General features: G+C 32.8%; 1 protein-coding gene across 1 annotated transcript in view; it reads left to right on the top strand.

Moving 5' to 3' along the window:
* Window positions 1–21804: 21804 nt before the first annotated feature.
* Window positions 21805–26574, top strand: part of GABRA6 (gamma-aminobutyric acid type A receptor subunit alpha6) — a 39228-nt gene continuing 34458 nt past the window's right edge. Inside the window, exons 1-2 of the mRNA XM_077895628.1 lie at window positions 21805–21906; window positions 24012–24100. Of these exons, the coding sequence (XP_077751754.1) occupies window positions 24099–24100 (2 nt within the window). The 5' untranslated portion in view covers window positions 21805–21906; window positions 24012–24098. The remainder of the gene's footprint in view (window positions 21907–24011; window positions 24101–26574) is intronic.

The following is a 26574-nucleotide window of genomic DNA, read 5'->3' as shown; positions in this document are numbered from 1 at the left end:
TCTTCCATGTAGAGTAGGATAAATATAAATATAGAGTAGAGTATATTTAGGGCATACTCCAAATGCGGTATTAGGGGCTTCACAACCAGAAAGAAGCTGTTAAAGACCAGACATGTACATTATCATTCATGACTTTTGGATTAGTTTGCTGTATAGATAACATTGATTTGATGCAAATGCAGAAAAAATTCCACTGATCTATTTTCATTTCTTATCTACTATATATTACAACATCTTACCAGAGAGTAAAGTGAAATCAATGAAAAAAAATGTTTTCTGCATTAGGCATTCTTTTAAAATTTTAACTTAAATTCAATTTAATTAACATATACAATATTATTAATTTCAGAGGTAGAATTCAGTGATTCATCAGTTGCATACAACACCCAGTGCTTATTACTTCAAGCATCCTCCTTAATGCCCATCACCAAATTATCCCGTCCTCCCCAGCTCCCCTCCAGCCATCCTTAGTTTGTTCCCTATAGTCTCTTATGATTTGCTTCCTCTGTTTTCATCTTCTTTTATTTTTCCTTCCCTTCCCCATGTTCATCTCTTCTGTTTCTTAAACTCCAGTGAGTGAAATCATATTGTATTTGTCTTTCTCTGATTTATTTCACTTAGCATAATACCCTCTAGTTCCATTCACATTGTTGCAAATGGCAAGATTTAATTCTTTTTGATAGCTGAGTAGTATTCCAGTGTGTGTGTGTGTGTGTGTGTGTGTGTGTGTGTGTACGTAGGCCACTTCTTCTTTATCCATTCCTCTCTTGATGAACATCTGGGTTCTTTCCATATTTTGGCTATTGTAGATGTTGCTGCTATAGATATTGGGGAGCATGTGCCCCTTCGAATCACTATGTTTGCATCCTTTGTATAAATACCTAGTGGTGGGGATCCCTGGGTGGCGCAGCGGTTTGGCACCTGCCTTTGGCCCAGGGCGCGATCCTGGAGACCCGGAATCGAATCCCACATCGGGCCCGGTGCATGGAGCCTGCTTCTCTCTCTGCCTCTCTCTCTCTCTCTCTCTCACTCTGTGACTATCATAAATTTAAAAAAAATATTAAATACCTAGTGGCGCAATTGCTGGGTTGTAGGGTAGATCTATTTTTAACTTTTTGAGGAATATCCTACTGTTTTATAGAGTGGCTGCACCAGTTTACATCCCCACCAAATGTGTGAGAGAGTTTCCTTTTCTCTGCATCCTCACTAATATCTGTTGTTTTCCTGAGTTGATCGTTTTAGCCATTCTGACCAGCGTGAGGTGGTATCTCATTGTGGTTTTGATTTGTATTTCCTGATACTAAGTGATGTGGAGCATTTGTCATGTGTCTATTTACTGTTTGTAATAGAAATATTACAAATGTCTGTTCATGTCTTCTGCCCATTTCTTACTGGATTTTTTATTTTGGGGGTGTTGAGTTTCATTAAGTTTTTTATAGATTTTGGATACTAGCCCTTTATCTGATAAGACATTTGCAGATATCTTCTATTCCATAAGTTGCCTTTTAGTTTTGTGGACTGCTTCCTTTGCTGTGCAAAAGTTTTTTATCTTCTTTTTTTTTTAAGATTTTATTTATTTATTCATGAGAGACACACACAGGGACAGAGAGAGAGCGGGGCACAGAGGCACAGGCAGAGAGAGAAGCAGGCTCTATGCAGGGAGCCCGATGTGGGACTCGATCCCACGTCTCCTGGACCACACCATGGGGCAAACGTGGAGCTAAACCACTGAGCCTCCCAGGCTGCCCATTTTATCTTGATGAAGTCCCAATACTTCATTTTTGCTTTTGTTTCTCTTGCCTTTGGAGACATGTCTAGCAAGATGCTGCTGTGGCCATGATCAAAGAGGTTTTGATTTTGCTCTAGGATTTTGATAGTTTCCTGTCGCACATTTAGGTTTTTCATCCATTTTGAATTTATTTGTGTGTATGGTATAGAAGAGGTGGTTAGTTTCATTCTTCTGCATGTGACTGCCCAATTTTCCCAGCACCATTTTTTGAAGAAACTGTCTTTTTTTTCCTACTGGGTATTCTTTCCTGTTTTGTTGAAGATGAGTTAACGATAGAGTTGAGGGGCCATTTCTGGGCTCTCTATTCTGTTCCATGTGTCTGTTTTTGTGCCAGTACCATACTGTCTTGATTACAGTTTTGCAATACAGCTTGACGTCCAGAATTGTGATGCCTGGAGCACTGGTTTTCTTTTTAAACATTCCTTTGGCTATTCGGAGTATTTTCTGGTTCCATACAAATTTTAGGATTTTTTTTTTGTTCCAGCTCTGTGAAAAATGTTGATGGTTTTTTGATAGGGATTGCATTAAACATGTAGATTGCTTTGGGTAGCATAGACATTTTAACAATATTTTTTCTTTCATGCATTAGGAATTCCTTAGCAAATCTATTTTCTAAGATTCATTACTCTGTCAACATCCTTAACAATTCTAAGGGCAAGTCTAATCCTTAAAAATGGAAATATGGGCAATGTTTAAGAGGTGATAGGAAATAAATATGTTATTGATACCACTGAAATATTTGTTCTGTACTCTCATTTTCATTTTTTTTAGAAGAACCTTTGCATCATACTTTCTTAAAACGGATGTTTGGTTACTTATTAAGTGACCTTTGTTTAAAAAAATCAAAATTTTATTTTTTACATAGCAAGTATTTTCTAAGAACAGCTGAAATAAAATAATGCTTCTAGTTCTTTGTCATATTTGACAAACATTTATTCCTATTTGCTGTAACATTTGTTTCCCCTATTCCCAAGGCCTGATATGATGACAGACAGTGCTAAGGCATATAAAACTCAGCAAACTTATAATGACAGCTTTGTAGATGGTTTCTCAAGTTATTTCATTGTATCCATTCACTTGTTTCAGTTAACTGTTTCAGTGAAAAATGTACAATTTTTAATTGATCATTATAAGAAAATTGGATATTTTTTGTTAATATATATTGAGTTCCACATTCATCATTTGCTTCTGTGTTTTCATTTTTTGGTGGTATGGATGTTAAAAATGACTATAGAACTTTTTAGGTGGTACAGACTAATAAAAGAATTTTTAAATTTACTTCATAGTTCACATGTGTGGAAACTGCAACTGAATAATGTGAGGTCTGAAAGCAAATAGAGAATAATTTTGTGCTAGCTGTATGCTGGCCTATTGGCTTTTCTTTGCATTTTTGCTTTGATATGTGAACTTTTTCATTATTCTGGTAATAAAGAGTAGGATTCATGATTTTTCACTTTCACTGTCATTCATATTTTTTATCAGATATCTAGGTAAATTCAACAATGTAGATGTATAATCTAAGCCTTAAAGTTGGTGTACATATTAATGAAAAAATCAGTCAAATGTCCTCTTATATTTTTCAATAAATACACCAACACACATTTGGATGCTTTAAAATTCAAGCTATCATTCAAGTACTTCCAATATAAAGAAAAAACAATTACACATTTTAACTAATTCATGAGTTTTACATAGGTTTTTCTTATGGTTCAATGACTTCATCAAGGTATCATTAACAATTGAACATACCAACACTTTGTTTTGTTTTTCCAGCTATCTTCATCAACAATTTTACATGAGAAATCACACACTTGTGAGTGAAAAATTGAAAAATTTTCACTTTTATTCAGTATAATCAACTCAGACAAAAGACCATTATGTTCAAAGATACAGAGGAAAAATATAGTCATTGATTGCTGAACATTTCAGCTCCTATCTTCAAAGACACAAAAAAGCACAAAGAAAGTCAATATAAAGCAATTAATTCGGTGTGCTGTTTTATAAAACATTAGGTGGAAATTAATAATATGAACATTATACCTGTAATAATATGAACACAATAGTTGTAGATCTGAGTGGTGAAAGCTACATTTTAAGAAATCAGCCAAAAATTCCTCCTTTGTTTTGCCTTCCAAAGGACTTATATAAAGGAAATATTCTTTTTTGGAACCTCAACTTGCCATTTTGCTGTCAAACAATAGTCATTGACAAGGAAGAGTTGAGATCTAAGGTGTGAAAATGGAATGATGACTGTGAAGAAAAGTACTCTTAAAAATTTATGTAGGTGTTAACTCAGTAGTGTTACTAGCCTCCATTTACACCTTGGCGTTGCATCCTTAGAACATATGTCCAGCACCAAAGACGTATTCCCTGAAACATCCTTGGATCAAACCGAAGTTGGGTGACACGTTTCAGGCTGAACAGACCTGTTAAGATGACATTTTCAGGAACAGGAAGAACACTGAAACTTGAGGATCTAAGATGTGAATCTCTGTTCTCATGCTTTCAATACTGAAAGGACACAGAAGGTGCTGAAATATCCCAAGTGTCATCACTTCCTGGTGAGACTGGCACATAGTTGAGTGATTTTATAGACTCTACCAAGACACTTCTTTTGATGGAATTATGTTGGTGAAATTAGCAAAGTATCTAATTTTTCTCATGTAAAAATCTTATTTATCTTTCTAAAATCCATATCTTTTCTGAAGTGCAAAAGAAGGAAGTTTTCTAGCCAAAACAAATTCAAAAGTAGATTGAAGATAAACCAAGTTAGATTGCAGAAATGCCTGCTTTCCATCCTTTTACACTCTCCCCCTCTCACACCACTTTCCTTTCCTGGGCCTCTCTTTTGAGGCAAGCAGCTTCCTTGAGATATTGGCAAGAATCTTCCTCAAAAGTACTTGAAAGGAAAAAGAACTTGAAAGGAAAATGGGATTTGTAGCTATTTCAAAAGTATCACTCACCTCTCTGCCAGACCCAAAGTGTTTCTTTTCTTCAAATTTGATTTCTGTCCAAATAGAATGAAGAACTATAACGCCAGAATACTTCAGGCTGATATACCTGAGTTAATTCATTGTAACCAATCCCTAAAAGCTTTTCAATGTTACAGGTACAAACTATTTAATTGCTACCAGTTAAAAATGTACTTGGTGTTATGAGTAGTGAGAAGAGTTTTGAACAGCCCAGAAAAAAAAAATGTTACACTGGTTTGAGAAACATATGCATTTGAATACAATTTAAAGTACATGGATACTAGGGATGCTCATTATAGAATTCTGGAAGAACACTTTGTTATAATACATTTTGCAAATAAAACAGAGAAAAAAATTATTCCACCTCTGGGAGGGAGATAATCTGCACTGAGTTCTCACAACTGAAGCACTGATTTGTAAGGGAGTACATGCCTCTAGTAGGGTAGGTATAAAAACAGAAGATAATCTTTTTCCCTCCTCTGTTTTCTAGAACATATAAGGTGTAGCCTGATAGCAAATGGAAGAACTATCCACAGCCCATGTTCTCTTCCTCTTTTCTTCCAACCAAACATCAATTATATGGTTGGAATTAAGTTCTAGAAAGTAATCAACTAAAAAAAAAAAAAAAAAAAACCTGATTTAATTTATTTTTCTTGTTAGTCTTTGGCCTGAGAATTTATTTATCATTATTTTAACAGACAAAGAGGGAATATTTGTTTACATTATGGAGTATAATAGAATGGAACAAACACCCATGATAGTTAGGCACTATAGAATACAAAGTAAGAATGTAGGCACAGTAGCAGTTTTATTAGGCTTTCAAAGGCTTAAGAGCCCTAAGTTGGAAAAATGTAGTAGCAAAAAAGAAATGCAAGAGGAAGAGGGAGGTCAAGAAGGAGGGAAATGCAAGAGGAAGAGGGAGGTCAAGAAGGAGCAGGGAAAGAAGAGAAAGAAGAGACAAAAATTTGATCTCTCTGCCACTAACAATCTGTAATACTGGACACTCATTTGCAATGCTACTGCCATGCCAGGGCATTATATACAATTATATATTGTGTATAATATTATATACAACACCAATATGCCAAGATATTATATACAATTAGGAGAGAAGAAGGTGGGGAGAAAGTGAGCCAAGGAGGTGCAACAGATTCATTTAATTAAAAAGGGAGCCAAAAGACCTCTGGTATAGTGAAGGAAAATGTATTGTTTAAAAAAAATAATGACTTGAGTAAATGACTCAACTACAGTTGGACATGGGACATGACCTATATAGTTCAGAGATCAGATAAATTGCTTCTATTCTAAATGTGCAACAGAAATTTTCATCTGGCCTAGAGTAAATCATCTTTCCAACATATGGATCACTAATTCACATCCAAAATGGAAATGTATTTCTTTCCTATTTTATTGTTTAATGATAGATGTTAGAAACAATAAACTTTGAACTTTAGTTATTTGAAATATTTATGTTGGGATGCCTGGGTGGAGCGTTGAGCATCTGCCTTTGGTTCAGGGCTGATCCTGGAGTCCCAGGATCAAGTCCCACATCCAGCTCCCTGTGTGGAGCCTGCTTTACCCTCTGCCTGTGTCTCTGCCTCTTTCTCTACATCTCTCCTGAATAAATAAATAAAATCTTTAAAAAACAAAACAAAACAAAAATGAAATATTTATGTCAAAGAACTGAATCTCACTTCAAGCTGCCTGAGCACTTTTCATGGAAAATAGTATAGCTAAATGGTCTGAGGAATTTGCTTAATTTTTTTTCACACTGAGATATCATATCTGCAAAATGATTAATGAGAAGCTGGAAGAATTTACATTTAAAATTTTCTAGTTAAAAGAGCTTCTAACAATGAATTTTAAAAAGGATTATCATCATAATCCGCCCCCCCTTGTCGTCCTCTATTTTCTTAAGTAGAGAGCAAAATAAATTTTTAGAAAAAAGATTAAATTTATAGTCAAAAATCAAACCACTTAATGAATAATCTTGTTTTAAACAATTTTATGGTTTTAAATATATTAAATATATTTAAATATTAAACACATGATGTATATATCATGCAGCAAAACTTTATCAATTTTTGTTTTTTATCAATTTTTATGCCAAGAATATTTTTAATTGCTTTTCATTAATTTATATAAATATAATTATATTTTACTTATCCTTATTTTGCACTAATGCAAAAGAAAAGTCTTGATTTAGAAGTTTGATAAGAGGGATCCCTGGGTGGCGCAGCGGTTTGGCGCCTGCCTTTGGCCCAGGGTGCGATCCTGGAGACCCAGGATCAAATCCCACGTTGGGATCCCGGTGCATGGAGCCTGCTTCTCCCTCTGCCTGTGTCTCTGCCTCTCTCTCTCTCACTGCGTGCCTATCATAAATAAATAAAAATAAAATAAAAAAAAGAAGTTTGATAAGATACAACCATTGTTTAATATTATCCTCTGTAAGGTTCTTTTAAAATCTTATTTTAATAGGCTAGATAAGATCACTTATATTTTAGTCTCCTTTAAAGCTGTTACTATAAATGAACATGTATTTTGTTGCTATGAAATATTCAATTATAAATCGATGACTTTACAAACAGAGCTAAGGCTAATTCATATTTTCTTAACATCATTTTCCATTTTTATAAGTTTTACAATTGTAATTCTAAAAAATAAGAATGTTATCCACTCAAAGCTCTCATTTTGAAGACATAGTATAAAGAAAATGATAAGAATTTCTCTTAAGAATGATTGTAGACAATAAAAGAATTTGGTTATTTGCCTTGATAATTTTTTATTCACTTAATTCATTAAATTCCTATCTGTTGTATTACAGTGCATTGCAATGATTATGTGGCATTGCAACTTGATATTAAATTATTTCAATGGAAGAAAGCATTTACAGACTACAAAGTATTAAACTCACAAAAACAAATTTTTTCAGTGCTTTGAATAATAAAGATATTTTTATAACCTAGTGTATATTTGTTATGGTGAGAAAAAAAAACTAATTGGTTGATCAGGACAGACTTTTTTTGATCTTCAAACCTTATGGTTTTGAGTTTTTTGGTCTATTCAACCCTAGAATTTTGTTTTCAGTGCAGTTCTTCACCATAGACAGTATATTTAAAATAAACGACAATACTCAATATAATAATAATTTAAAAATTAAACAAATAGGAATAATTTATGCAATTTTAAAAATATAGCCCATTACTAAATAAAACTTCCCTAAATTTCAAGAAGTTGGATGATAACCTGAGCACCATTGTCAATTAACTGTGAGAGCTTAGGCAAGTCTGTTCTTAATTTTGAGTTTCAATTTTACTTATGTGGGAATGAAGTACATATTATTTAGGGACGGTATTTGCAATACATATATATAAATATAGGTATATAAATTCCTATATATAAATATAGGCAATATAAGGTATTGCATAGCTGTTAAGATATGAGCCCAAACTTTCGGACATGTAGATCTGAGAGTGAAACCTAACTTTCAGATGTGTGAAAGGATATGATTTTGGGCAAGTTGCTGCACCTCTATAAATGTGGCTCTACTAGTAAAATGGGAATAATTATATTTGCCATGCACTATAAAGAGCTAATGCAGCATAACATAATACTGGGTACCTAGCATGTATATAAAGTGATTGCTATTAAAAAAAAAAAAACCCTCTAAGATGCCTTCTGATTCTCTAATTCTAAAATTCCTTTTACTATGAGCCATCTATATGAATGAGCCTACCACATAAATGAGGAAATAACAATACAAAATACATCAGTAGAGTTAATATATCTGTGACAATATTAAGAATTATTAAGCAAAACATGAATTTGTCATATCTGGAGATGAAAATGCATTAGTTATTTATTTAGTATAAAGAATATGTTGAGTTCATGAATTCAAGATGATAGAGGATAATATCAGGGGAGACTTTGGGAAGAAATGGAAAGAGAATAGGAAAAAAGGTAAATGTTTACATTCTTGCAGATAGATTATAAACATTCTCCATTCTTGCAGACATTATGATTACTCTTTGGACAAAGAGTAAGTTCACAGGGATGCTGTTGATGGTCTTGGGAGTAAGCAGGTGAGTTGGGAACTTCTGCTATCCTCTCAAGGACTTGGTTATAGTCAGTATAAAGAAACCTATGCTCCTGCTTCTCTTGCCTCACTTGATCAACCAGTTGTACATTTCTGATGGAAGCAACTTGTAGCATTAGGCTTTTATAGATGTATTCCTCATGATATAGTAGTTCTTTTAATTGGCTTTGTTAACAAGCAATTTTGGTAGCTTCCTTCTTTGTTTACCTCATTTGCCTCTTGCTGCCAGCATTTCAATCTCATTTACATTGACTCCTTACTCCCTGGGCATTCTCTCTCCATCAAACTCTCCAGGTAAATTCTCAACCCTGGTTAAACCCACCTGTCTATATTGAATTCTCGTTTGTGAAGAGGTGATATTCTGAAAGATGTTAATAGTAGTGGTAGAAATTATTTATTATTTTATTCATATTCCATTTCTCTCTTTTCATGCAATTTTGGTGCAACTATAAATCAACATATTATTTGGTTTGGCCAACAGGTAAGCATGTTACTCAATCCTAGCAAATCAGCTTCTTTCTTTTGGGAATTTATACTTTGAGTTTATGTAAGGGTGGACGAGTTTACACTTATTTAATATAAGGGCTACAATTGTGAGATAACTATTCATTAGATTTTATAGCAATTCCTGGAAATAACCTTATTTGCATTCTTTCTGAGACTTAATGTTCAGTAATGTATTTGTTAGGGCTGCCATAGCAAAGTACCACAGATTGGGAGGTTTAAGCAATATAAATTTATTTTCCATGGTTTTGGAGTCTGTAAGTCCAAGATCAAGGTGTCAGCAGAGTTGGTTTCTTCTGAGACTTCCCTCAGTGATTTGTAGATGGCCTTCCCTCTGTGTTTTCACATGGTCTTTCCTTTGTGCATGTCTGTGTCCTAATCTCCTTTTCTTATCAAGACATCAGTCATATTGGATTAGAGCCCACCCATAAGACCTCACTTTAGTTTAATTGCCTCTTTAAAGGTACTATCTCTAAATACTGTTACTATTCTGAAGTACTAGGGGTTGGGATTTTAATAAATATACTTGGGGGGGGGACAATTGAGCCTATAACAAATAATCTGTTTGATTTTGAGACTGATCTATGATCTCCCAATACACATACATGTTTTGTTTTGCTTTGTCTGATATAATCTTTGTCACCTGCAGTCAAAGTACTCAAACAACTATATATATATGGTTTGGAACTCATTGAACCATAATGCCATTTTATGTCCTGTTTACAGAGAATATAAAAACATATAGTCATTTAGTTGTGTGAAAAGAACTTTATGAGGCATAACTGAATATAGTCACTTTTGCTACTTTTTTTCATTTTTGCTACACTTTTTCATTTATTTAGGGCCAAACAGGGTTTTTTTTTTTTTTTGGAAATTTTGTATTCATAGCTTTTCTTTTCTTCCTGGCAACTGTGGGAGTTTTTACTTGTTCAGGGAGAAGGGAAAGTCATTTGGGGAACAGAGGAGAAATAGCAGCCACCTCTGATTAAGTTTATGCCAACCTTAAATGAAATTCTTAAGTTTGTACATGTTTTATATATCCTACCTCACTCATTTTGTTATTGAAAACCTTATTTCCCTAACAAAATAAAGATTGATTTTAGCCATTTATTTAAATCTTTATTAAAGCATTTTTATTTATTTATTTAAGCTCACAGAATGATAAAATACCATGTTACATTTGTCATTTGCAGCAGTTACTTACACATTGAAACATCTGATCTACTCTACACTACTCTGCTCTTGGATTCTTGTAGCCAACTAAAAAAATATATTATATGTACATAAAACTCCAAATAGTATATAAAATCAAAATATAAAATATAAACAGAAAGTTCTTCATTTCCTAGTATTTGTTCATAAACAATCCCAGGTATCTCCATACCACTTGAAAGTCAAATTATTCAAAACTGAATATATTATACTAATCTTGCCTTAAACTTACCCCTGTTTCTATTTTTACATTTTACATTTATTTATTTTTACTGTTTTTACATATATTCAGTTATCCAAGATGTAGAACTTGAAATTACACATTAAAAAAAAAAAAAAAAAAAAGGCCCTTATTCAATCATCCAAGGGCCATTTCCATCAAGTCACCACTTCACTGTCAGTCCATGAGGATTAAGTAGAGATAACGACATCATTCTGTTCTGGAATATCCCACTGCACATTATAAGAATGGTAAATGAAGAACCCAGCTGGTCTAATAAGATTCAACTTGGAATTTTTTTTTCTTTTTTACTTATTTGGAAGGGGTAACCATATTTTCTAGAGACGCTGCTGCTCTGGAAGAATATAAGTCTGGAGCTGCTGTGAGGTGGAAATCTGAGAATAAAGCCAGCCAGGATAAATCATGGATTGACTATACAGAGATACAGAGAGACACAGATATTAAAAACATTTTTGAACTCCTAGTTCTGTCCATTCTGAAGTTAGCAGCTATTTCTGAGCTTTGCAGTTCCCTGAGTAAATAAATTCTCCTTTGTTGCTTCAGTTTGAGTTGAGTTCTGTTAATTTCCATAGAAAGAATCCAGATTATTTCAACAGAGGATAAATGAGGAACTTTATTTTAATATTTTGGAAGCCATTTTCCAAATATACTAATATGGTATTCCTTGATTTCATCATCTCTTCCTGATTCTTCTATGGTATATATAGATTATTATCACAACTTGTATTCCTTTTACCCTATGACCCAGTTTAAGGAAGAATATCCACATTTGGACTTTGGCTGTTCTTTTGGTACAAATACAAAATAAGAAACATCTGTGTGTGTGTGTGTGTGTGTGTGTGTGTGTGTGTGTGGAGTGTTCCATTTTCCTGAAGGTGGAGTACCTATGAAAATTATTTGGAATTTTCTGCATGGGAAATTTGTTCATTCTCCCCCATTTATTTATTCGATTATTCATTTATTTATATTAGCATGAACTAGTGAATATTTATTTTATTCCTAGAATTATATTCCAATACTAGGTTATTTTGTTGCTCACAATGTTCCAGTTGATCATTGGATAATCTTTCAATTGGCTTATGTGTCCCTTTGAAATACTTCCATCATTGTGTTTGTGTTTTAGAGTCCTTTCTTACTTTCTTTAGGTACAAAATGCTCCAGGCTCATCCTGTGTATTTCCTCCTTGTCCTAGAATCAGCCCTTTCTCCAAAAAGTTCAGGTCCTTTTATTAGAGAATGACAATGGCAAAAGATGTAGACACTACATGTGCTCATTATATATAATATTTACCCTCTGTATTTATATTGAGCTAAACATGAGGTAATGTGAGTGTCTCCAACTCTGAACCATTATCATGTGGATTATCCCTAGCCTTCTTTCCTTTCTTGTGTATAATCTCCCATTCCAACAGTAAGAAACCTGGTTTCCTTAATTCACCATCTATTGAATTAAATGTTCAATTCCAGTACACATGTACAGTGGCTTACAAATTAATAATATTTCCGTAGAGAAAAACTTAAAAAATTTATGAACTAGAGTACAGTGCTTATGTATATTTCCTTCTGCTTTAGCCTTTTAGATTCCACTCATTTCCAATGTTAGGTCAGCAACATTTTGGCCAGGCCCTTCAATGAGGCTGTTTCATATATTTATAATACAGTTTGATTTTTTTCATAATTTTCATTCCATTCTGAGATCCATCAAATTCTTAAATAATTTAATTTATATATGTTAAGCCCCACTCTTTGGGCTCTACATTTCTATGGGTTTGCAAATGCATAATGTCATGCATCCACCATTACAGTATCATACAGAATAGTTTTATCATTGTAAAAAAAGTCTCTTGTGCACTTACTCAATACATATAAACTTTTTTTACACAAAGCATGGCTTTTCTTTAAAGGAAAAATTAAATTTAGAATACATATATATTTACAGAAAAGTTGTGAAGGTACGAGAGAGTTCCCATATAGCCAAACCAAATTTCTCCTTTTTGGAAATTTTGGTTTTCTTTTTTATGACCTAAATAGTTTTGAGGAGTAATGATTAGTATTTTGTAGAATGTCCCTCAATTGAAATTTACCTTCTATTTTTTTCTGATGACTAGACTGTCATTTTGTGTTTTAGGGTGGAAGACCACAGAGTTAAAGTATCATTCTTTCCACATTCTTTCACTTTTCCAAGAAACTCTGACAACCACTGATTTATTTACCATTTCCATAGTTTTACCTTTTCCAGAATATTAAAATAATGAAATAATATACTATGTAGCTTTTTATGACATGCTTCTTTCACTTAGCAATATGCACTTAGGATTCGTTGATATCTTTGAGTGTCTTTAATAGCTTATTCTTTTTAATTGATAAATAGTATTTGATTAAATGGATATACCACAAGTTGTTTATGTTTTCTCTTATTCAAGAACTTCTTGGTTGTTTCCATTTATTTTTTTTTTTGACAATTGTGAAAAAAAGATTTGTCTACTATAGACAAGTTATGGCTATAACTTTTTGATCAGTTGGGTTGTATGTTTTGCTTTATTAAAAAGAAACCTGTTGAATGTCTGGCATTTTCAGCTAGCAGTGAGTGAAAATTCCTGTTGCTGTACCTTGTCACCAACAACTAATATTGTCAATTTTATGGACTTTAGACATTCTAATGTAGGTGTAGTACTGTCTCATTGTTATTTTCATTTTAATTTCCCTGATGACAAATAGACCCAACATTTTTTCATATGCTTACTTATCATTCAAATATATATAACCTATTATATATTTAGCATATATATTGTCTTTAGTATTCATATCTTTTATTGATTTTTAAATTTTATTTGTTTTCTTATAGTTTAATGATGTCTTTACACACTTTGGGTACAAGTTCATTATCAAATTGATTTTGCAAATATTTTTTCCAGTCTGTGCATTGTCTTTTTATTCTTTTTTTTTAACTACAGTATTAAATATGAAGCTGTAAAAAAGCACCTACACAGTTTAAAATTATATATATTTTTTCCCAACTATACTGCAAGCCAATTAAAGACAAAAACGTACATTTCCTCATTAATTAAGCTAGCGTTCACTTATAGGATACACCTAATGATTAATCACTTATAAGATGCACCTAATGATTAACATGTGATGATGTGAGAAATGAATTTTATATGTATATTTTTGAGATAGCAGGCATTATCTCTGACTCTTAAATGGGCCCAAACACCGATAATTATTAATACAGCATTGTGATAAAAATATATTTTACTTAAAATATTTCCTCATTACATTCTAGTCTGTAACGTGACTGGACTAAAGAGGAATAAGAACTCTGCAGAAATAGCTTACAGTATAATAATTTATTTACAGGACTTACAGGTCATAGATGGAAGAAGACATGGTTGGAATGATGATTAGAATCTGATCTAATTTACTTTTCCTGTAATCTAGCTTGCCCTTATCAGGAAATAGGCTCAGTTAGCCTATGTCATCTTTAAGAAACTTGACTGATTTACTTTTATCATGTAGATATATGAACTATCTGGAACTTATTGAGGTGCAAATAAAAATTTATTTTTAACTAATTTTTAATTTATTTAGGATCATTTATCAGAAAGACCATCTTTTCAGCATTGCTGTGATGACTTTATGATAGATAAATCAAGTATCCACATGTATGATAGGTCTAAATCTGAGCTTACTATTTTGTTTCAGTAGTATGTTTGTATATCTCCGTGTCTGTAAATTACAGATTTGAAATAAGTTTGATATATGATAATAAAAATCCTCTAATTTTACTCTTCAAGATTCTTTTGGCTTTTTTGCTTGCATTTTCTTTTCTTTATTTTAAGATTTTATTTATTTATGAGAGAGAGAGAGAGAGAGAGAGAGAGAGGCAGAGACAGGCAGAGGGAGAAGCAGGCTCCATGCAGGGAGCCCCACATGGGACTCGATCCCTGGTCTCCAGGATCACTCCCTGGGCTGAAGGCGGCGCTAAACCTCTGAGCCAGCGGGGCTGCCTTTGCTTGCATTTTCAAGTAAATTTTTAAATCTGCTTGTGAAAATGCTTGAATTTTAAGTTATTGCATGAATCTATAGATCAAGTTAGAGAGATTTGATATCTCTATCATAATGAGTTTTTTTTAATTTATTTTATTTTATTTATGATAGTCACAGAGAGAGAGAGAGAGAGAGAGGCAGAGACACAGGCAGAGGGAGAAGCAGGCTCCATGCACCGGGAGCCCGACGTGGGATTCGATCCCGGGTCTCCAGGATCGCGCCCTGGGCCAAAGGCAGGCGCCAAACCGCTGCGCCACCCAGGGATCCCCTATCATAATGAGTTTTATAATCACTAAACTTAATATAATCTTTCATTTGTTTAGATCTCCTTTGACTTCCACATAAATGTTTTGTTAAATTTCTGTGTAGAGATCTTTTACATAATTTTTAGGTTTATTCCTATTTAATTTGATACTTTGATAGACCCATTGCTTTGTAAAATTTTACTATTTTCAGATCACTGCAGTATTAGATATAGATTAGTTTATTTTATACATTTAACTTGTATTCACAACCCCTTTTAAATCATTAATTACAGTTTATTAGTGATCTTTTTAGATTTTTCAATATACACATTCATGTATGAATAATGACAATTTTATTTCTTACTTTCCTTTTTTTTAAGATTTTATTTAGTTATTCATGAGAATACACAGAGAGGAGAGAGAAGCAGAGACACAGGCAGAGGGAGAAGCAGGCTCCATGCAGGGAGCCTGATGTGGGACTCAATCCTGGGTCTCCAGGATCACACCCTGGGCTGAAGGCGGCGCTAAACCGCTGAGCCACCGGGGCTGCCCTATTTCTTACTTTCCAATCGTTACATCTTTCCTTTTTAGGGTGGACTGGGGCTTATCTACTAGCTTGATTTTCTAGTATACCATTGAACAGAATTGGTGCTAATGAACATCATTGTCTTATTTTTTATCTCAGGAGATAATTTTCAGTATTTTACAACTAAACATAATATCATGTTTTGTGAAAACTTTAAGAAAGGTTTTTTTTTTTTGTCCTACTTAGCTAACAGGGTTTTTCTTTTAATTGTTACATGGGTAATGATTATTATCAGATGCTTTTTTCAGATGACATTGTGATTTTCCTACTTTATTTTGTTAATATGGTGACTGGCAACATTTTTTTAAATGTTTAGACAACCTCGTATTGATGGAATAAATCCCAACTTCTTATGATCTTTTTTACATATTGCTGGAATTGATTTGCTGATACTTCAAGTTTTTGCACTTAGATTCCTGAGATATTTGTCCTATGATCTTACTTATAATATCTTTGCCAGATTATGATATCAAACTTGTCTCATAAATGAGGTTGAGGATTTCAGAAACATAGGTGGTGGTCACCTCTTATATCTATAAAAGCAGGTAGAGCAATTATATAACGAACCCAAAAGCTCATAATCAATATTTACAACAAACCTTGGAAACAAACTCTCTCCATGAACACTAAAATGCTAAGTGGATACAGAAAAAGCATCAAAAATCCTAAAACCCTGATGCTATTGCATCAGCACTAGAGAAAGAAGGATAAAGGAATAGGGTATCATCTGAGGATCCTAGAAAAGGATAACCTCAAATAACCAGTTGATATTTACTGCAAAGTAAGGGGATTATTTTGAAGACAGCAACTAACATGGGTGGAATTATGTTCTTACTAGTGAATGAGTACAAGGAATTCCAGTAAGGGCTAAATGAGCTGCCCTTAAAGTAGTCTTTCTGTTATGATTTCTCAAACTGACCACGAGGGTTCCCTTCTAGAATACAGCCCATGATGAGAAAGTATTCAAGGTGAAATAAAAATTGAGCAGGATAGCACAAGAAAAAGAAAGGAAACAGAACTTACAAAGCAAAGTTTGTGAAAGAGTAGACAAAAAAAAAAAAAAAAAAAATTCCCAGAATGCAAGCTTCCTTGTTTTTGAACTTTACATAATAATAACAAAAGAGGAATCTCTTTGAAGGTAGAGCTGCTTTCCTAAATTCCACTTCATTCTAAAAGTTTAGGAATGTTAGTTTCACATAAAGACAAAATACAGAAGAGTATCAAGATAAGATCTAGTACAAATTATCATAAGAAAAAAATCATAAGGAGCAAAATAATGTCCTTGTAGAAGGCTATGTGCATGAAGCCAGATCAAATCAGTAACCCACCATGTTAAAATAAGCTAACAGATACTTAGAAACAGTGAAGGATGTGAAGGAAAAATATAAATCACAATTAGAAAAACTCAGAAAGGGATGAGAGGACTTGGGCAAGTGTTGATGATTTTTCTTTTACCTTTGGCTTTTAACAATTTTACTATTATGTGCCAGGATAAATTTTGTTTTGCCTTGTTTCTGTATTTAATGTGTTTGGGGTTTATAAGTTCTCATGAGTCTATAGATTGATGTGTTCATCAATTTTGAAAGAATCAAAGCTGTTATTTCTTCCAATATTGCTTCTTTTCTGTTCTCTTTCTCCTCTTTCTTAAGCCTCTAAATATTCGTATGTCAAAAAACTTTCACTTTATACACATACATACACAAATACACATATACATATTTTATAGTCTCTTGTATCTTAAAATCCTTTATTTTCATATCTGGGTATTTTTCTAGTAATTTATTTTCCAGTTCACTTATCCTTTCTTTTACTACATCTTAAAACTGTATGTTCAATTCTGAATTTCAATTGTTGCAATTTTCAGCTCTTGGCAATGACTCATCTTTTAAAAAGTTCTCTGCTGAAAATTTCTGATGTTTCTGTATTTTATTGAAAATACTAATTATATAGTAAACATATTACAATGTTTCTCTCTGATAACTGTAATATCTGAACCAATGTAAGTCTATTTCTATTACTTATTGTACTTATAGTTTATTTGCTCATTTTGGGGCATATCTTCTAATTTAAAAATGAGTGTTCCATATTAAATATGAAAAATAAATGGCTCTGGCTGATGTTATCTTCTTTTAAAATTAATTTAATATATTTTCCTGCCAAGCAGATAGTGCACAGCCCAAATTAGGGTTTAAGGTTTTGTTAAGAATGTTTTGTCTGATTTGCTTTTAATCCTAGGGGATAACCTGTGCATCTAGAGGGTAGCAAATTAGGGCCTCAGCTGAAAGCCTAGGTTTTACCAGATCCTCTTTACCTGTAGAACATGATTTTCAAATTCAGTCTGCCCAGCAGTGCAAGACTGAATACATCTTTCTTCAATTTTTAGACTTCTAGTTTACTTTAGTTAGATTACAAATAAGGGTTCTCTGATCCAGATGGCATCCTGGAAGAGATGGTGCTTGTGTTGAGTCTTTTTAATTTAATGAATATAACAGTAAAATATTTAAAAAGTACAAAATCTGTTATGAGAAGCTATATCTTGCACTTCTATAGCTGAAGTCATTAGAGAAGATTGAAGATATGAGGACTGTTTTTTCAAAAGTGGAAACAACATGGGCAGAAATATGAAAAGCCATAGTGCTGCAGTATTTGAAAGTCTTGCTGAGGGCAAAGAATGAATGAATTCCTCACCAAAAATATCAATTTATCAGGTAAGTCTTTCCTTTGTAGTGAACTCCAGCTACTTCCTCCCAACTGCCCCAATCCCATGGTAGAGAAATTTAAGATATATATATATATATAATTCACAGACATTACACAACCCACAAACATTCCTGGGAATCTTTCACTCAGGTTCTGTATATCTGTGTGCCTGGTATCTACATAAGAGATGTATCCCTCGTTATTCTTACCTCAAAAATTTGTTTCTGCCTTTATTCTGTATTATATTTGGATTACTCAAGAATCCAAAATTATGAGTTTCACTTTCTACACTCTCCCCTGGAGCAAGATTTATCAGTTTGTCTAAGAAAATCTCATCTATAATCTACTTCCTTGGTTGATTTTCTTCCTAATCTTCTAATCATTTCTTCATGGCCTTCATTTTCTCCTCCAATTGACACTTTCTCTATTCAACTAATTCACTTTACATTAAGCAGGACTCAGTTTTGGTTTCATAGACCATGTCTAGTAAGATATCCACTCTTCACCACAGAAGATGAACTTCCTCCTCCAACAGATAGTTCTGTTTATGAAGGCACAAAGTTAGATATTGTTATTGGGAAAAAATAAGTTATACTATATGTCTATTCAAAGATGCTAAGGATTTTTATGTAAAAAATCCTGTGGACTCCATAAGAACTTTTTGGAACTGATAAGCAAGTTCAGTAAGGTATTGAAATATAAAATTAGTACTCACAAATCTATTGTATTTCTATAAACTAGCAATAAAATAAAATATATATAATTATAGTTAAAGCAATTTTATTTACAATAACATCAAAAGAATAAAATATTTTGAAATAAATTTAGCAAAAGAGCAAAGGACTTGTGTACTGAAAAGTACGCAATACTATCTTAAGGAACAAAGGAAACTTAATAAATGGAAAGATAGTTCATGTACAGCACCAAGTCCTCCAAAGATGATAATTGTCCCTAAATTTATCTTCAAATTTTATGCAATATCTATCAAAATCCTTGCTATGTTGTGTAAGTTGACAAGGTAATTATAAAATTCATGTGGATATGCAAGGGACACAGAATAGCTAAAACAAAGTTTTAAAAAAAGAACAATGTTGTAAAACTCTTCCCAATTTCATATCAAGACAGTGTGCTACTAGTTTAAGGCTAGTCATACAAATCAATAGAATAAAATTAAGAGTCTATGAATAAGATGTTGCATTTATGGTCAGTTAATTTTGAAAGAGGTTCTAAGATCATTTAATGGAAAAACACTGTCTTCTCAACAAATGGTCCCGAGACAACTGGATATCCACATGTAAAGGATATCTATCTCACACAATCTATAAAAAGTAACTCAAAATTGAATATAGACATACATATAAAAATGAAATCTAGGAAAGTCTTAGGAGAAAGCATCAGAATAAATTTTCACTTCCTTGGATTAAGCAATTTGCTTTTTTGGCTATGACACCAAAAGCATAAATAACAACAACAACAAAAAAAGTAAATTGGATTTCATCAAAATTAAAAAAAAAAAATTGTGCCTCAATAGACACCTCTAAGAAAGTGAAAAAGCAACCCATGGAATGAGAAATATGTTTCAAAATTATGTTCAGATAAGGGAATTGTATCCAAAATAAATAAAGAACTCTTAACCTCAACAATAAAAAGACAAGCAAAAATTAGTGGAAAGATCTGAATAAACATTTTCCAAAGAAGGTACATAAATGGCTAATAAGCATATGACAAGATGCTCAAAATCATTAATCATTACTTAAATGAGGATCAAAACCAAAGTAAACTGACACTTAATACCCAAAGGGATGGCTGACATAAAACAGACAGAAAATAAAAAGTATTGGAAAGGATGTTGGAAAATTGGAACCCACATATACTTCTGGTGACAGGGGTTATAAAATGGTAAAGATACTGAGGAAATGAGTTTAGCAGTTCCTTAATATGTTAAACATTGACCTGCTGTACAATCCAGCAATTTCATTTCTGGGTATGTACACAAGGGAATTGAAAATGCACATCCACACAAAAACTTCTATAAAAATATTCATCGCACTACTTATAATAGACCAAATCCCTCCCAGAAATAATCCAAATGTACACTTATTGATGAATGAATAAACAAAATGAGGTATACACATTAAATGGAATATTATTCAGAAATAAAATGAATGAAGTTCTGGTATAAAGTTTGAATAATTAACTAAATGAGAGAAAAGACTATTCTATGCAGAAAAATTACAAATAATTTATGTAGATACTCTGTCTTCAAGCGCATGGATCATAATGATTTATATTTTAAATGTCATCTGAACATAGTGACTACCTTCCAAAAAGTACAGCATGGAAAGGCAGGGAAAAGAATAACTTTACAGTAGAAGAATATGACAAACCCTATTTCAGTCACATTTTCAAAGTTGACATCAACAATAATGAATCCTGTTGATAGTAAGTACCTTTGATGTGAGATGAAAATGGCACTTTATTTTTAGAGTCTTACTCCTGCAAGCCTATATCACCAATCTAATAATAATAAAACATTAGACATATTCCTAGTAGAGATATTCTGCAAAATATTTGAAAAGTACTCTTCAAAATGGTATAAGGAATTGAGAACAAGGAAATTCTGAGCAACAGTAACAGCCAAGAGGAGCCTCAAAAATCATGGTGACTAAGTGTAATGTGATATACTGGATGGGACTATGAAGCAGAAAAATGTCATTAGGTATAAACTAGGGAAATAAAGTATAGATTTTAGTTAATAATTATATAACAATATTGGTTCATTAATTTCAACAAATGTATCATACTAATGTAAGATGCTAATAATAAGGGAAGCTGGTTGCAGGGTATATTAGATCATGCTTTATTATATACTTTCAGAATTTTTTCTGTAAATCTAAAACTATTCCAAATATAAAGAAGAATTAAGTACTTTTGATAAATGCTACAACATGGATGAACCTTGAAAGCATTATACTAGTGAATGAAACCAGTTCAGCTGGCCATATTTTATATGGTTCCATCTCTATGATCTGATCAGAATAGGCAAATTCCTACAAGTAAAAGTAGACTAGTAGTTACCAGGCACTTAAGAGAGGGGAAAATAGGATTGAATGCTAATGAGTATAGAGTTTATTTTTGGTGTGAAAAGTCTTCTGGAATGAGATACTGGTGGTGATTACACAACCTTGTGACACACTAAAAACTATTGAACTGTATTATTTTAAGGGTGAATTTTATACTATGTGAATTGAATTATATATATTAAGCCTGTTATTGAAAAAATATGGAGGTCTAAGATTAAAATAAGACTGAAAATGAACTGATCAGAAAAATTTTAATCTGTTCTCATTGACCCAGTCTTTAAAGAATCTCTGACATGGAAGACTTTCAATGGACACACATCTAAAAAATCACTTTCTTTTATTCATTTACAACCCATTGAGTTAAAATATCCCTGTTACAGGAACAAAGATCATTTCCCAGACACATTTACAGTCTTCGGTAAAGATAAGGTAAGATGGGAAAGGTATAAAAAGACCACATTGCCCCATTTCTCCATCTGATATAATAACCATTATTATAGCCTCATTTTGGAGGCATAGCTATTTATCTATTCTTTTCATGAGTTATTTACAATAAGAAATCTATTCATGAGTTATTTACAATATTAAGGAAGGAGAAAAGATTTCCCAGTACAAAGAATTGAAGTGAAATTTCTTAATGTTTTTCATTACACTCCCTCCCCTATTGCATGAGAATTTTGTATTCCCCAATAGTAAATTAAACATCTGCATAAATTCAAGAAAAACAGAAGCACTAAAGTAGTAAAAATAATTGAAATAATTTCATATACCTTTTAAAAGTCACAAGAGCTGTCAGGATTAAAAATAATAATTATTGGTGGTACTCTTATTTCTTAAGTTATAAAATTTAAAATCTATACACATAAAAATGAATTTAACTCAATAATGCTTTAAGGATGTCCTTAGGCAGATTTTATTAGAAGAGAAGTGGAAGAATTGGAAAATGATTATGATATTGAAATTTATATAATCTCCTTGAATTTTTTTTTCAGTCCTAGAGGGCATCATGTGTTCAATAAAATCTCCTGAATCTTTACTAACCAAATACTTCCTGTAGAGTTATTTGAGTACAGAGAGAAGATGGGCCTCACTGGCTCAGACAAAGCCTTAGAATAGGCATTAGAGAATATGAGGGCTCAGACTGATGGAGAATAAGTCAAATAAATGATGTATGCACAGAGAACCATTGTAATTTTGGACACTATGGATTTTGCATGTTTATAATGATGGTTAAAAATTTACTTCCAACAGTAAACAGCAATCTGAGATGTTTGGTGTTCAGAGCAGAGGTGTTTTCCTACTCTGAACAAACATGCTATTAGATAAGTTAGATAAGATGCCTACCAATTGGTATTACTGGTGAGAAACAAGACAATCAAGCTTCTAGTTCCAATAGGATAGGATAGAGTAGGGAGGAGATACTAATAAGAGGTGTATAGGTTGAGGGAATCAGACAGATCAAAAGATTGGAGATCTCTGAGAATAAGGAGAAGAAGCAATGAGAGTGAGATGATGAGAAATTTGGACTGATGAGGCTGGTGTTTAGAGAGTAAATATTGTTATATGTTTCTGAGGTAGGGCTTTTCAAGGTCCTGAAGGTTTTGAGATGTGTTGCTGAAAATAGATGGCTGAAGGAAACTCAATGAGAACATTGTTGAAGTAAAATAGATCCAGGATGAGCCAGTTACATGAACAGCAAAATATCTCATCATTATGATAGAAGTTTTGGTCCAGGTGGAAATTGTGCATGTTTCTAAGTGAATAAGGCCAAGTGACTCAAAGGAGAGTAACTGACTTTATATTTCTTGTCATTTTTCTATGTAACTGATATTTGACCTTCTCCACATGATTCCCTCACTGTGGCAGCCAGTCATACTGTTTGTCTAATATTTCTAACTGTCTTCCCTATAGGCCCATGATAGAATTGTACATCCTGGCTCTCTTGAAAACCAAGATAGTAGACTGCAGATGCAAAGTTTTGTTATTTCTAATAATGTTAATAATGCTAAGAGCAGGTATTACTCATTGAATGCTTGCTGATGAGGCCTGCATTGTACCAAGCAATTTAAATGTGTTATTTCACTTAAACCTTACCACAATCCTAGGTATTATTACCTCTTACACAGATGAGAGAAAATGAATGCACAGAGTATGTACAACTTGAAAGTAGTGGAGCAATTTTAAACCCAGGCATTCTAAAAATGAAAGATATTAGGAATAAAAAGAGGTGTAAAAGTCAATTTATATATCAACTTGAGTAGGTCATGGGATGTTTAGATATTTAGTTAAACATTGCCTTTGGGTATGTCTATGAAGGTGTTTCTATATGAGATCAGCATTTGCATCAGTAGATTGGGTAAAGCATATTGCTCTCCCCAATATGGATAGCATCATCTGATTTATTAAGGATATGAATAGAACAAAATGGCAGAATAATGAAGAATTCTTTCTCTGTCTGACTGTCTTTTAGCTGAGAATTAGTGTTTTCTTGCATTTGTTCTGAAACTTATACCATTGGCTCTCTTGGTTCTCAGGCCTTTGAACTCAGACCAGAACTTACCAGGTCTCCTGATTCTCCAGCTTTTGACTAAAAACTGTTGGACTACTCAGCCTTGACAACCATGTGAGCAAATTCACTATAATAAATTTCTTTATATGTTGTTGGTTCTATTTCTCTAGAGGATGCTTATTAATCAAATAAGTAATGAAATATAGATAGGTCTTTTTGCCCCAGTATAGAACTTTCTCTTTTCCTATTCTCCAACTCCCTCCTTTCCACCTTCATGCAAATTCTAGGAGCATCATCATTTCTTCTACTGAGTTTCTGATCTATCAATGGATACTCAGTGGGTACCAAGTAAGACAGTAAATTAATAAGAATGCTTGAGATGTGATTTGTTTCCAGCTTTAATATAACATTGCCTATAGCTTTCTGGGAAGTTTTCAGAGTACACAGGAGTGTCATATGGCTGATTTATCTACATACTTACCTAGAAACAAGTATCCACACTAAATAAAATAAGCATGTTTCAGGTAATGTGATATTGTAACACCCATTGTGATGTCCTTAATAAATAACCCCCAAATGAAGAACATTAGAAATAGGTATACATTATATCTACCTTTCTATTGTAGAAAACATAAAAATAAAATGCTGATAAAATATCTAGCTTTCTTAATAATATCCATATTCTCTTATATTCTAATCACTCACATATTGGCACTCACTAGAATGCTTGAGGAACATGATTTGCAACCAAGTACACATTTGTACAGCCCATTACTCTATTTTTGATTAAATACTTAAATTATGTCCTATTATTATGCTATTTCCTTGATATAAGCAAAAAATAAAAGTAAGATTTAAACAAAATATAGCAAAGCTTGAAGGCAAAATGAATGTTTTTTAAAAGTTGTTTCCTAGGGGGATCCCTAGGTGGCTCAGAGGTTTGGCGTCTGCCTTTGGCCCAGGGCATGATCCTGGAGTCCTAGGATGAGTCCCACATCGGGCTTCCTGCATGGAGCCTGCTTCTCCTCTATCTGTGTCTCTGCCTCTCTCTATATATATCTGTGTCTCTCATGAATAAATAAATATTTAAAAATAAATAAATAAAAGTTGTTCCCTAGTCTTGTGGATCAGAAATAGAAATAAAACAAAAACGACCAAAGTTAGTTTAACGTTTATTTTACATTTACTAGGACTCTGTACTCAGTAATGTGTTTATGGAGTTTCTGATCCTGCACACATTATACAGGAATGAATTGCCTGTTACTGGGTTTCACTTCTAGAATAGATATATTAGCAGCTAAAATGAAGGCACCGCTCTTGAGCAATAAAGTACTATAGTCTAAAGTGAGACCATCTTTCATCATTTACAAATCTTAAGGGATTTTTGTTTCTAAGACCTTCAAATGCAACTGATTGATGTGATATGACAAATTACAAGTAATGTTTAATGGGTTGTTTTGGACACTTTGGGATTGCATTTTTCTTTCACCATATTCATGCTCCTCCTTGACAATGTTTTCTGATATTCAGATTCTGCTACCCAGCACACTGTGAGTGTTGGAGGTACATAATTAAATTTTTCTCAATAATTTTTTTGCATAAAAAGCTAATATGGAGTCCCACAAACATCCCTCAGATGTGCAAATACATGAGCACTCCAGAAGTATAACTAAATAGCAACCTGGAATTGCTAACGCACCATGGTTCTTATCTGGTTATGTAGATCTCCCTGCACATATGGTATTGGAATATTAAGCAAGCCCAATCCAACAGCAGGGACTATAGAAAAGAATATAAAAATCCTTCATTCCACTTGCAATTTTTCAATCTACATTATTCTTATATGAAATGTTACTACATAAGTTCTTTTTTCTATCCATTGTAAAATTATACTTATTAAAATGTCATCTTTTTATAGAATATATGCATGTGTATATTCATATTCACACATATATTTTACATATATTTATATATATAAATAATTGAGAAGGGAAGCAATAAACTGAAGCTCATTTATTCATATGTTCACTCAATATTTATTAAATACCTGTTATGTGTCAAACATTGTACTAGTTGCTATAGAAGTAACTCTTTTTTTATTTTTATTTTTTTATTTTTCATTTTATTTTATTTTTAGGAGTAACTCTTTAAATACAGTTTACATTCTTAGTGGGAGAATGGCGATCCTTTTCAAAAAAATTATATAAACCAAATTTAACTATTATTATGATAAGTGCACAATAGAAGTGCTATGTGCTGCAAGAATATAACTGAAAAATCAAAAATTTGGGGGAGGAAATTGGAAAAAGGTAGATTTAGTGGTGAAATTGGTATTTTAAGTTGCAACCTTGAGTATGAGTTGCAAGGTAAAAGGATTAACAAGTAATATTCATCATAATAGATCCATTCCTTGGATTATAAATGCAGAAATCTCTGAGGGATATGACTCAGCAGAAAAGACTAGAAAATGAATGAAATTAGGCATCAAGTCTGTGAATGATTAGTTATCCCCCCACAATCACTGCATATGAAATACCATTTTGCAGCTAAAAATTGAGACCAAAAATGTTTTTTTTGAGAAGAAAACT

Source organism: Canis aureus, chromosome 4, assembly GCF_053574225.1.
Source record: "Canis aureus isolate CA01 chromosome 4, VMU_Caureus_v.1.0, whole genome shotgun sequence".
NCBI lineage: Eukaryota > Metazoa > Chordata > Mammalia > Carnivora > Canidae > Canis > Canis aureus.
The sequence above is the reverse complement of the archived record's forward strand: the minus strand, read 5'-3'. Positions and strand labels throughout refer to the sequence as shown.